Source organism: Epinephelus lanceolatus, chromosome 4 (genome assembly GCF_041903045.1).
Source record: "Epinephelus lanceolatus isolate andai-2023 chromosome 4, ASM4190304v1, whole genome shotgun sequence".
In the NCBI taxonomy this organism is placed as follows: Eukaryota; Metazoa; Chordata; class Actinopteri; order Perciformes; family Serranidae; genus Epinephelus; species Epinephelus lanceolatus.
Genome location: NC_135737.1, coordinates 9,979,721 through 9,993,926, shown reverse-complemented (window position 1 = coordinate 9,993,926; position 14,206 = coordinate 9,979,721). Strand labels below are relative to the sequence as shown.

The window sequence follows — 14,206 nt, the reverse complement described above, 5'->3', positions numbered from 1 at the left end:
TGCAGGTAGTTATGGTGAACCAGATTCTTGGTTTGTACTGACAACATATCTGCTTTGTTCCTGTGCTAATCATAAAATGATGGATGCTACAACATCTGCACAACATTGTAGAGCAGAGAGTAAATACACAACTATCAAATGTTTCCAATCTTACTTATGTTTAAAATCTGTGCTTTTACGCCCTCTAGCTCTGCAGTCAAGTACTTACTTGTCTGGGTGTGAGTAGTGTCTGTGGTGAGGATCTCCGTTCTCCTGCCCCCCTACTGAAGAACTAGAGTCCTTGCGAGGCTGGATGGGAGGGCTGCCCCGTCTCAGGGAGTTGGAGCGAGTCACAGACATGGTGTCAAACTCATCCAACAGCCAGGTCAGAGAGCCATCCACTCCAAGCTTGCTGCCACGTACAATTGTCTGGAGATTTAAAACAAAATTGGATTATGGTGGAATAGTAAACAGGATGGGAGGCCCTTACATACAAAGCTTGTCTCATCATTTATCCATTTAAAAGTGGTGACAACTGTCACTATTTTAGGATTCTGTACGAATTGGTTTGCATATGTATAAAAGTGCTTGTGAATTTGTGAGTGCTTAAAATATTTGTTTTTTGTCTTTTGATCAAGTATCTATTCTATGTCAATTTGGTTGCTCCCAATGACAGAATCTCAGAATTTCTACAGTGTCTTTCACATAAGACTTTTAATATCACCATCAAGTTGATTAGTGACAAAGCAAAAAAGACTCAACTTGACTGTCTTACCTGAATTTGGCTTTTGAAGACAAAGGCAATGCACTGACCATGTGGTGGTAAAAATACAAACGCCTTGGCTAGCTGGACATCAGTATCTTAAGTTATTAATAGGACTGTGTATTGTAATTGGACTGTGTACCTCAATACCTTGAGGTTGATACAGTACCACAATATATTTTTCTATACTTTGTGTGAACTAACTAACAACTTTGTTCTATAAATAACTACTGCAGGAAGGAGACTGTATATTTATAACCATCGAATGTCAAGGTGTGCAATGATTCACAATGGTTGCATTTCACATGGTGACCATCAACTTTAACAAATACAGCCTTAGGGTGGCATGTTGGCACATTTCTGATGTTGTTTGCAAGTGAAGGTGACCTCTAATATGAACGGTCAGACTATGGGTATAACCTCAGTACCACAATACTGTGGTCACGTAATGCTACTGTGGTGATAAGGTAATCATCATCACCATCATCAGCGCACTTTTTTTCTTTTCCTTTTTTGAGCCAATATAATAAATTCATTTAAAAACCTAGTGCAGCCCCTCTGTCTGCAGTCAACACTGGCTCAATTAACTACACAGAACTATCAACACTGAAGGCTGCCACGCCGCAGATGTCTAAGACGGATGCTAAAGCTGCCGCTGAGGTTGAGCGGGCAGACTTGGTGCTGTGACGGCACTGTTTTCTGATGTGCAACCCTAGACTTTATTAAGTCGATATGTAGTTTGACCTTGCAGTCAACATGTACAAACTAATAAACATTATTTAGAACATTGGACACATGATTTTCCTTAGCTGACAACTTGTTAGTTGGTTTGATTTTCGCTCATCCCACCTTGCGTGGCTCTACAGTAGTGATGACAGTCACGTCGATAAAGGGTTTTGGCCTTCTGGCTGTGTCTTCGATAAGTGACTGCCATTGCCGCGGCAACCCGACAAACTTCTGCTCCTGCTCGTCAAAGTCTGTATGTACGCGATGCTCAAAGTTGGATGGAGCGGAGATCTGGATACGAGACTTCTTCTTTTTGGTGAACATGATGGCGGCTGTGGCAGCTGTGGCCTATCATCAAACCTGCAGGGAGGAAGGAGAGAAGACGGGAGGGTTAGCAGGAAAGATAAAATGCAAATGTAAAACTTCCAAGTGACATATGTAAAACATATAGCATGTGCATGCTGACAAGCATAGGCAGCAACATTAGCAAACACTCAGTTACTGAAACATTGAAATACAATAAATAGTGTAAAAAAATATTGATCAACATTTAAAAATGGCTTGGAAATCAGGCTGGGTCTGGTTTCCTATAAAATGCAATCAATGACTGACCCAGAGTAAAACTACTAATAACTGTATTATTTTCAGTAAATGACTGACATCTTATAAAACAGCAACCAACAAAATATTAACTCCTTAATTTGCACCATGATATAAACACACTGTGCACATTTCTAATGCTTACTTCGCTCCTTTTGTACATATCAATACATGTGTATGTGCCTTGACTGTGTAGGTTTATTATTTTATAGTCTCTATATACAGACTGTACATTCAGTGAATGTAGAGTCTGTAGGCAAACCCCGGAGATCTTGCCTCCAGAAGAAGAGCGGAAGAGCCCTGGTTTCCGGTTGTAGGCTGTCTGTAGTTTGCATGATATTGACCAATCACGTTTGAGCCGGCTGCAGTTGTTGCAAGATTAAACGGTCCGTGCGGTGAACTAACGAGATGGAACATAATTGGCGTCACTGCAAACTCTGAATCCATCGCAATGGTTCAGCATATTTACTTATATATAAACGGAAGTCGGAAGCGGAAATTCACCTCCTCCGCCCAAATCAAACCGGAATGCCAAAAAATTGGGGGTCTGCCCCCATTGGATGTATTCGCCGTCTGCCGGAAGCCAGACGCAGAATACAGCCGATGGGTTCTGAGAATGATTATTTTAAAACTATTCCCTTTTTATTCTACTTTATTTATTTTCTATTATTTGTTTCATTATCTTTTATATGTATGCATGCATGCATGTATTTAAGTAGTATTTACTCATTTTTATTGTATTTATTTATTAGCCTACCATTTAGTTATCATTACTAATGAGTTATCATTAGTAATGTGTTATATATACTACTTATTTACTTGTGTGTGTGCATTATACACACACACACACACATATATATATATATATATATATATATATATATTTTTTTTTAAGTACATGTATCATTTCATCACTTATAATTAATAAGCACATTACAGTATCTACATACTTAGCATATTTGTGTTTTTCATGCACAAACTGAAGCATGTTTACGATACAGATATTGTAATTGCACTGTAAATTGAGCATCTTTCAATAACAAATCTTTATAAAAACTGCTTTGCACTTTGTGTGTGCAGTTGAGCAAATAAACTGCAATCCAACCAGATTATTTCAGCCCACTGAGCATTTAGTGGTGTACTGGCATTATACCAGCTGTGACCTTTTAGCTGAAGGTCATCAGTAGGCTCAACATCAGGTTCACTGCTGGTCTCTCATTACTCATGACAGAACAAGTGCTTCTACTCCAGCATTTCCTGATGGACATAACAACACAACCATGCTAGAGGACGAGAACATCAAAGCAGCATCCTCAATTAGTCATTTACTGTCATCACTTGTTGCTGTTCTCGCTGTCTCAACCAAACTGTGAGTGTCACACTGTGGAATGACATGTACAGTACATACTGTGCATGTACACAACAGACTGACTACAGTCCAGACTGCTCTTGACAGCTCGAATAAAACAGATGCATACTTTATTCTGGACTTAATTCTGACTCAGAGTGTGGAAGTGAGATGACGCCTCTGAGAACTTTTCCCAGCCCTGGTATCTTAACATAGTGTCTGGTGACATTTTCCTTTGGTGACAACTAGATATTTGATGGCTGCAACAGGACTGGCATCTGTGGCAGGCTGTTATGAATCCTGACCAAAGAAAGATTAAAAAAAAAAAGCCCTTTGAACATAAATACAAATGTGCAAATTTCTGTTAAGGTGTGTGAAATGAAAGTAATTCTAAGTCATTAGTTACTTTCCTCCAATCACTGAATGACAGGAACTAAAACTAGTCAATATATTTCTGCTCCTCTATACACCAAATCAGGATTGTAAGGATCCATCGATCTGGATAGTTGTACTGATTCAATGATCAACAATCTGATATCATCTATGCAAAGTAAAAAACATCAATTCATATCATCATCTCTAAGATGGTGTTTTATTTTGAAATGCCTGTGGCAAATCTGTACTGCTGTCAAACAGCCCCAGGTGGATAATGGGAAGCAGCCAAGAAAAAGATGATGAGGAAGGTTATTTACTCAGGAATAAATCAGCAGTGTGAAAATACTTTGGATTTCAGAGAAAAGACAATTAAACAAGAAAGTACATACCATATGCAAACAATGACGTCACGAGATCATATAACCCCCCAAAAAAGTTGTGAAATAAAAAGAAAACAGAATGCAATGATTTGCAAATCTTTTCTGACCTTTATACAGTCCAAGGACAAGATATGTAATGTTAAATATATGTTTATATGTTTGTTTTTAATGCAGTGCCCTCTGAGGGGTCAAAGGCCATAGCCATTCAATGTCAGTTTTCAGCCTTGCCCCTTATGTGTAGAAATTTCTCCAGATTCTTTGAACCTTTTATGATATTAGGGATTGTACATGATGAAATCCCTAAATTTTTAGGCATCGTACAGATGACTTCTCATGTCAGCTGTCATAAACACAAATGCTGGTTCAGCCGGTTTGCATTAAATCAAACCAGTTTAAGCTCCAACACCGGACTGGATCAGTAGAACTGGAAATCAACCCCATTCTACTAAGAATAAAGGAAAGGGTGCTAGCTGCTAGGCTAATTCATGTAACGAAAAAGTGCTTAAGTTGAAAATGGCAACTCCCAAAAGACTGTTGTTTTGTCTATAACCTTGACAGTTATCCGTCAGCCGAATGTTAAACTTCTGTTAAATGTTCTTGTTGTTAAGCTGTTTTATGAGTGTTAGTGGAGTCAGTTTTAAATAACTTCCCTGCACTTAAAGTGCTACAATTATTTATGTGTTTTTTTTTTTGTTCTGTTGTTTTTGTTTTTTTCTTTTATGGGCAAAAGCAAAAAAAAAGTAGGTACAGCTTCTTGTGTAACCACCTGTGTTAAATAGGCACATGATATCAATCACAGGCCCCTGAACTGAACTGAATGGAGATTATATCATGGCAGACTTTGTGATATCAGCTAATATCATACTGTTGTCCAACAAATTGATATAACGTTGTATAATAACGAAACTAGTGATTTACACCCTTACAGTGAATGTCAACTAGGGGGACAAAATGCTGAACACACTAAAGACTACAGTCCACCACAGGATCACCACAAAGCACAGCCTCAAGTAAGATCAAACTGTGTCAACACCTTGTTGATACTGGTCTTTTTCCACAGACGACATTGTGACATGCCACTGTAGAAAAAGTGCAGGTATTATTGCTATTGCTGTTATTCAATTCATATCATTAGTAACATCTCTAGTTTTCCTTCAATAACAACATTTCTGCATGTCTATTTTTACAGAATTGTTATGCTGGATATTTTATATATATATACATATATATATATATATATATACATACACACACACACACACACACACACATATACATATATATATATATATATATATATATATATATATATATATATATATATATATATATATATATATATATATATATACATACACACACACACACACACACACATATACAGTGGTGGAAAAAAGTTTTCGGACACCCCATGCATTTGTGAAATATTGCATTAAGAATCACTCTTAGGTCTTCAAGTGCAATTTCTTTTAGTACAGTCACAGCCAAAATACTAAATAAATCCTAAAAAAGCCATTAAAAACTTAAAATTGATTGGTTCCATAAAAATACATAAGAAATTTTGAGTATTGGGTCATTTTGGTACCAGTGATGAAGGTCGTTCTTTTTATTAAAAGACACAATTTTTGTTGCCAAGCTTCGTGTCTACATAAAGCCAGCACATTTGAAAGTTCTTCAGACACAAAAATGGCTAAAACAAGGAACCTAACGCAGGAAACACGCCTGAAGATAAAGATTCTCAGCCAGGAAGGGTACAGCTGCCGCCAGATAGCCAGCAAGTGCAGATGCAGTCCTTCAGCAGTTGGATACACTCTGCAGAAATACAGACGAACCAACAGCTTGGAAGACAAACCAAGATCTGGGCGTCCAAGGGTTTCTTCAGCAAGAAAAGACCGCATCCTGATCCGCATGTGCAGGCAAAACCGCCCAATGACATCACAGGAGCTTCAGCAGCAGTGGTCAAACCAAACTGGTGTCCAGTGTTCCACCCGCACTGTACGTGGCCGACTTTTAGATCATGGCTTAAGGTCCTACAAGGCTATCAAGAAGCCCCTGATCAATGAGAGACAGAGGTTAGCCCGGCGTCGTTGGGCCCAGGCACACAAGAACTGGACAGCCAAGAATTGGAGGAAGATTTTGTGGTCAGATGAGTCCAGTTTCCAGCTTTATCTTCCTCCTACTAATGTGAGGGTACGCAGAAGGCCAGGCGTAGCATTATCTCCAGCATGTACAGTACCTACTGTCAAGCATGGTGGAGGCAGTATCATGGTTTGGGGATGCATGAGTGCTGCTGGTGTTGGTCATCTCACTGTCTGCGATGGCACATTGAACTCTACCAAGTATTGTACCATTCTCGAAACCCACACGCTCCATTCTGCGCGTGCACTGTTCCATCGAGGTAAAAACTGGATGTTTCAACAAGATAATGGCCCTTGCCACACATCCAAGGCCAGTAGAACTTGGCTGCAGGAGCACAGTATCCAGGTCTTAGAGTGGCCAGCTCAATCCCCGGACATGAGCCCCATTGAAAATCTGTGGTGGATTATCAAAAGGTCTGTTTCAAAGCATAAACCAAAGAATTTAGAAGAATTAAAAGCAGTAATTCAAGAAGAATGGGACAAGATTACCACTCAACAGTGTGAAAGGCTCGTGGGGAACATGCCAGCCAGATTAGAGCTCTACGACGTGCCAATGGCAGGACTACTAAATATTAATTTGATGATGTGATGGTTTATTTATTTTTTGTTCAGTTTTGAACACATTCTCTGTTATTTGTTGACTTTGATACCGACAATGTTGAGAACTGACATACTGAAACTGTCAAGAATTTAGTTTTGTTAGTTTTTCTTGTAAACAATAAACAAAAAAATATAATTTGTATTTGTTTGTATCTGTCTAATGCAGCCACACCTTTTGAAACACAAAAAAGATTTTTCCACAAATATTTCATGATAATATTTGAGATTGTGTAAAATTTTAAGGGTGTCCGAAAACTTTTTTCCACCACTGTATATATATATATATATATATATATATATATACACATATATACACATATGTGTGTGTGTGTGTGTGTGTGTGTGTGTGTGTGTACACATGACTACATAAAGGATTTCAATTGGTTTGGTCATTCAGTATTTATTCTTATAAAACTTATAAATTCTAACTTCTAACTAAATTTTAACAGTTTCCAGTTTTCAAATGCAGCTGTTTCTACTACTTCATTCTGGCCTACTATGAATCAATTACAGGAAAAGGTGCACCACCACAAACATCCCCACCTCATCAATAAAAACATTAAAATATGCTGCTATTGTGGTTGGTTGGAATAAAAATCTACAGACGGTGGAAGATACCTGAATTTACAAACTATCCTACAATGCTCTTTTGGCTCAGGTCTGAATATCCTCCCTCTCAACCATGCTGCTTTGTCAGTGGGTATCAAAAGAGACACTCCCAGTAGTCAAACAGAGGCTTTTGAGTGATCAGTGTTATAAGCATAACCAGACCCTGCTGGGCAGCTGACCAGAAGGGGCAACAGGAGGGGTGGGGCCTATTAAATTCTGCCACAGTCTATTCTTCTCGTTTTTCTACAAAATACTGTACTCAAAAACAAAAAAACAGTGGAAGTCAAAAACATGGCAATGAAAAAGATGCAGGGATGTAAAGACGAGAAGGCGGATGGTGGGCGGGTGCAAAGGTGATCTGGGTGGGTCACAAGCTAGAGGGCATGAGTCATGCTGCCTAGCTCACAGTCACAGCATTAATAAAGCCTTTCACAGCAGGAGTGTTTGAAGTCTAGCAAGACCCGCCCAGGAACACACTGAAAAAAGTGAGGTTCACAGCCAACATTGACAGCACCAACAAAGACCTTCAACACAACACTACACAGTGTACTACCAAAAGTCCAAAGAAATAAGAATACATTGCTAATTTTTATATCATATATGCACTGGTGCAGATTCTGAATGATTGTTATTACATGACACAAAGCCTGCCAGACAGTATTTTACACACCAATCAACTTCTAATATTTTGGAGGGATTTATGCGTGGCAAAACACTTTTTCACACTAATCAAACTGGTTAGCTCATATCCTAAGGCGTGGTGTGTTTAATGCGTAGCTTAATTAATAGCTTACATTACTGCTTTTAATGAGAACATAGATTGAGAATATAAATCACAATGTATTCCAGTGAATTTTTAAAAGTGACAGAGCATCCCCATAATTATACCAGATGTTGTCATCACAGTTATCCTCAAATGTTTGGATGATAAAGCTAAGTTTCAGCATGTTTTATCACAATAATTAGAAAAACATCAAATGAGATTCTTCACTACAAATGGAGTGCCAGTATCCTAGTGATGTTGCTGGGTAGGCATCCTGCATCTCTGATGCATTATGTTACTTATTCTATTTATACAGTTTAAGATTACAGGAACAAATTTTATTGGGGACCCACACAATTTCCCTGGAATCCACCTAAATGACCACCCGAAGGTCCCGGAGACACACTATTGAAAATGTATACACATCACTAGTATCCTCAAGTGGAAAAGTGATTTCATATCATGCAGCCATCCACATTACAGTATCACATGACAATACATGTTCACTTTCTCCACCCAACTAGCAACTCTGGCTTATATAATCATTAGCAAAAGTATCTCACAACAGCAAGGTTGCAACACTGGTGATAAATGCCTCATTTCAGTCATAATGAGTTTGGTGACAACAGAGAGGAGGCATATAAATCACTGTCGAGGCCTATCATTACTGTTCGACTGAGACAGCAACACAGCCAATCAATGCATCTGAACTCTGGGACACAGAGTATCTACTGCCTTAAGGAAGACTAAAATAATGAAGACTGGAAGAGGTGGAAGGAGAAATCATGTTATAGATGGAGTACAACAACATAAACCAATATGTACATGCACCCAATTATTGGATCTCCTAATGGCCTGAGTCGTAATATCTTATTGAAAGCATAAAGAGCTCCAACAAACTGTAAATCAGTATGAATAATGGTCATGTGGGGATTGAGAGTGACACTGAGCGTCTTACAGTCACAGACAGCGGTCTGGCCATGAATCATGGAGGATTGTGGCTTTCAAATCCTGAGCATTTTTGCTGCATTTTTGGAGATATCTGGAAGTCTTAGCTTGAGGGGTTGTGGTTAAAAAACAAGATTTTACTGCTGCAGTCAGGAGCCAAAACACAAAAAAGCTTAAATATAACAAAGGTCACGTGGCAAATTCTCAACAGATTACAGAGCTCTGACCTCAAGAGTTAGATTTGAGAAAAACTCTTTTCACTAGGCGGCACATACTTGAATGTTTATCATACAAATAAACATGACTGTGTGGGAGGGCTTTACATAACAATGTGAGTCTGAGTATGCAATTCTGTGGATGATAAATGCACGTGCAGTGTCAGGAAATAATAACAGCAGAGATGTGATGAAAATTAGTCTGTGATACAAGTCATTCAGCCTGACACTATCAAAAATGAGAATGTGAATAGGCACACACTGAAGTAGATTGCTAAAATAATGTTACTAATTTGTGTCTGAAGATTATGACAAGAGGTTGAATGACATAAAAGGGAGATATAATAATAATAGTTTGGAACAAAGGGCGTAACGATCCATCATCAGTGTCTATGAATTTTTGTGTCACCGTCAAGCAGTGCCAGACAGATAATGACAAGCAGCCATTAAAAAGAATATGAGGATGACATTATTTACTCAGGAATAAATCAGCAGTGTGGAAATCATTTGGATTTTGGAGAAAATATGGTTAACAGACAAAGCACATGGCATATGTAGACAGAGCCATTATGAAATACTCAGGAAAAACTATGTACCTGCCTGGTTGGGCATCTCACTCCGCTAACTTCTCACTGCGGCAACATTACCATCTCCATTTCAACAAGATCAGGCCGCAAAACATGCACGCCAGCTGAAATTCAACTGTGCTGTTCCTTGGAAAGATACAGTGACTTAAACCATCAGTAAGTAAGAAAAAGTAAGAATAATGGCACACAATTTGTTAAGCTATGAGTCGAGAAAAAGTCTGCTAGCTGATTTATGCTGTGTGGAAGTGCTTAAGTCATGCTAATTATGGGTGACTAGCACAAAGCAAATGACTTGTCTTTGAACCTTGACAGTTATTATTGAGCCAAATTTTATACTTTAGTTAAATGATCTTACTGTTTATCCATGTTTTATGGCTGTTGGGAGAAGTTTGCTTTCAGGGCTTTAAGCCAGACAAACCTGAAGATTTAGGAAAAGTTCATGGTTTACGGTTGCTTTCTAGCAAAAAAGTGGAGTCAATTGTGGAGGGGAGTCAATTTAAAGTAAACTTCATTGCTCTTAACCAACTACAATTTAACAAACATTTAACCAATATCAATAGTCTGTAAATTGTCCTATCAAAAACCTATAGAATACATAAAATATATTTTCTCATGTCACACAAGCCTTGTACAGAAAGACAGAGAGTCAAACAGGTGTTGAGGGGAACAGGTGAGCTCCAGGCATTCAACCAAGGGGAGTGATTAAAAGCTACAGCAGGTGTAAGCCCCCCCCCCCCCATCAACATAAATCAGGAAATGTGCTGTGTGAGAACCACATTGTCAGTCAGACAGGAGGATGAGAGCAACAGGTGTCTGCTTTTCTTGACCATCTATTCCATATAATGTCAGACAGGAAAGACACAAACCATCCACTCTCCAAACCCCCCCCCCCCCCTTTTGTTTTAAGTACAGTTCTCTGCATCTTCTGTTTATGACTCAAGACCTCTTAAGATCTTTTATTGATTTAGATTTTTAGATTTTAAGTATCACCCAAATATAAAACAGCGAGTTGTGACAATGCAACCAGTTAGTTTTCTCAAAAGAAAAGTAGTGAACTGAGGACAATCTATTTTTTTAATAAGAAAATGAAACCTAAAACACTAAGAACTGACCAACACCGAAATGGCTTGACTCTATCCGTAAACCCCTTAACATCTGTTAGGTAACGTTCACTGTGTGATGGTGTTAAACCTGTTTATAGCTATTTGGTAATATTAGCAGTGTGATGCCAACCGTTAGCCCTGTCACTGTGTATGTGCAGGCGGACTGTGGGGTGTACTACTGTCTCATGATAAACAGAGAGTGCGGATCAAGAAAAGGCTGAGTAAATCAATACGTTTGCATGCAGCTGCAGCCATGCTGTGGCCGTGATGCCTGCTCTCTCCGGTTTTACGCCAGGCTCGGCTCCTTTCAAAGACTCCTTGCGAAGCACTCCTCCGGGGTTTTTTCGGACCTAATTGTATTGCAGAGTTTTGCGCAGCAGCGACCGGATCTTTGCTCTCAAACCACAAAAAAATGTGATGGCACAACAGTCTCCTTCAGTACATTATTCTATGCTTTCTTTTGATTTTCACATTGGCTAGTCATCCTGTTTAATTTGTCTTCTGATTAAATCGGAACCGCTGAAACAAGTTGTAGGAAGCCTCTGCAAGTAATTGGTTGCTGGTAGACACTCTGTGCTGCAATAAAATGGTTAATCAGCAGTGCCGTGCACTGTAGAGCCGATGCGCTGCTGGTTCTGCCGGCCTGAATAAAATATAATGTCTACTGTTGTGTACTGCATTTATAGACTGAGCTGAGCAGTGATGCGCGGGTCAACCTGTAACCCGCGGGACCCGCAAATGGACCTGCGGGTCGGGCAGCAGTTATCGTCTGTTAAATCGGTCTGTAAATGATATTTTGACATTATTGGCTATTACTGTCATGGCATCTGAAGGTACTGATGCGCTGAGCAGGTGACAGTCCGCGGCCGTTTTCAAATCACACTTGTGTCACGCACTCCAAAAGAAACTTGTTGAAACTTTAAACAATAATTTATTGTACAAAATGGGGGAAACAAACGTTGACAAAAACGGTTCCGTAATTCATATTAAATTCAAAAGATAACGAAAAAACAGCTACAAGTTAGCGGGAATAGTGATAAAGTGGTAAAACTTGATCCACAGCATCAGACGGATGCGCTCAAGCGTGCCGTGCACAAGCTCCGTTGGTAGGCGATACTATATTTTCACATTTTTAACAATGCAATTTAAAGTTTTGATTTTTATTGATAACCTACATTTACCAACAACAAAAAGACTACATTTAGCACCAAAAAAATGTTAAAAAAAAAAAAAAAATTTAAAAAAAAAAAGTAAATAAAAAAACGAATATCGAATACCAAATTTTCATAACGAATACCTACCCATAGAAACGAATATTCGAATATCCGAATATTTGGGTACAGCCCTACAATAATCATGTCAGTTAAATTTGGTGAGGTCAGTTATGGAATATTAAATCATCCAGCTTTGCTCACTACATCTTAGCCTTTCTTACCCTCAGTTAAGATAAGTCGTTTTAGAATTCTGAAATATAAAAATGTAAAAAAAAAAAAAAAAAAATCGTATTGGTATCAGCTATGAGAAGAAGCTTAATATGGGTTATTGATTTGATTGAAAATCAATATTTTGATTATTGAATATTATTATAAAAACTGTGCCAATAAAAATCTTCACAGAAAGCTCTAAGATAAAAGTGTGCTCAATGATCTCAAGTATTTAGGTATGACAAATCTTAACCTGAGGATAAAAACGGTAGAAAAGCCAAACTGCTGCACCCAGCCACCCACTCAAACAGTGTTAAATCTCTCACACACATACATATAGAGTAAACCAAACGCTACAAAAGGGCCCCTCCTCTCACAGAGCAAAACAAGCAGATGCCTCCCTGAATACAACAATCACTGTAGTTATAGCTTCCCTGTGTTTTCCCCTCCCTCCTACTCAAAATCCATCACTATCTCATCATCCCCACCACTGCCCTCAAGCTCTCTTTCTGCTCTCCTTCCCCATTTAATAGTCCTACCCTCCTCCCACTTTTCCCTTCTCTCTCACCCACTCTCTCCATGTATGCCTGGCTGAACAGTGAGAAAGCCTGTCCGGTCAGTGGGCCAGAGCCAGGCTGATAAGCTCTGGATGAAGCTGCCATCCTCTGGCCTGATTCAAGTATTCTGCATGGGTGGTCCACGTTCGGAAAGACAATGTCAGTCACAACAAGTTCACCTAGCTGCAATGACACAGTCTGGGATAAAAGTGTTCTGCACTGGAACCAGATGCAAATTTTTAAGGGCACTGAATTTGTTAGGAAACCTCTTTTATTTTGCTTACTGATTCTTCAAAGCACTTTCAAAACTATCAAAGCACATGTGTAGTGTTGTAAATATAGTGGCAAGGGCGTTCATCTCAAAAGTACGTCTGGGTATATCCATTGTACTCACTGCACTCAATTCATGCAAGAAATGAGGAATCAAAACGAATGGCAAAGTAATTTCCGACAAACAACAGTTAATAAGGTCAGTTGTAATCATCCATAATTAAATAAACAGATGAATTTACTTGCATACTGTGTGGGTCTTGTCCAGGTCACTTTTCCATTCAATTTCATTGAAGCCAAAATACTTCAATACCTAAGCTTTTAAACCAGGGAGTGCCGGCCAGATTGTATCAACCTGCAGTTTCTCACGCTAACCCACTGTGGGAAATTTATGCTGGTGTAGTGTCCAGTGTTTGCATACTGTAATATTTCACCTGAGATAGCATGCAATTCATGTACTGTTGAATAACTGATCCTCTGCAGCCTTTTAATTTTAAAAAGTTAACTGCAATAATTACTACTTAATTAAAAAACACAGTGCAGTCTCCTGCCTGTATGAGAATAACAAAATTAGGGGGAGGCGGCACGCTCCACTGCATTGTTATTAACATTATGTTATATCTCCAGCCACGGAGAGCAGCCTCTCTGCTGCATGTTTCTTTCCGGAGAAAGCCAAGATGCTGAGAGGTGCAGGGTTTTTGAGGTATTTAACGACAAAGCATAGAGGTATTTTATTCGCCACAGAGTTGATTTAATTGTTGAATGCTGCAGTGGGTGTTCATCAGCAGGTCTTGTTTGTGTACCTACAGCTGATCACTGCT

At 38.9% G+C, this 14,206-nt stretch overlaps 1 protein-coding gene across 3 annotated transcripts in view; it reads right to left on the bottom strand.

The window, feature by feature from the left end:
- The window catches only part of pak4 (p21 protein (Cdc42/Rac)-activated kinase 4), a 61,182-nt gene that overhangs the window by 22,828 nt on the left and 24,148 nt on the right, over nt 1-14,206 (bottom strand). For all 3 annotated transcript variants that reach the window (XM_033631386.2, XM_033631388.2, XM_033631387.2), the window contains exons 2-3: nt 1,592-1,828; nt 209-408 (exon numbers count right to left, since the gene is read on the bottom strand). In XM_033631386.2, the coding sequence (XP_033487277.1) occupies nt 209-408; nt 1,592-1,792 (401 nt within the window). In that variant the 5' untranslated portion in view covers nt 1,793-1,828. The remainder of the gene's footprint in view (nt 1-208; nt 409-1,591; nt 1,829-14,206) is intronic.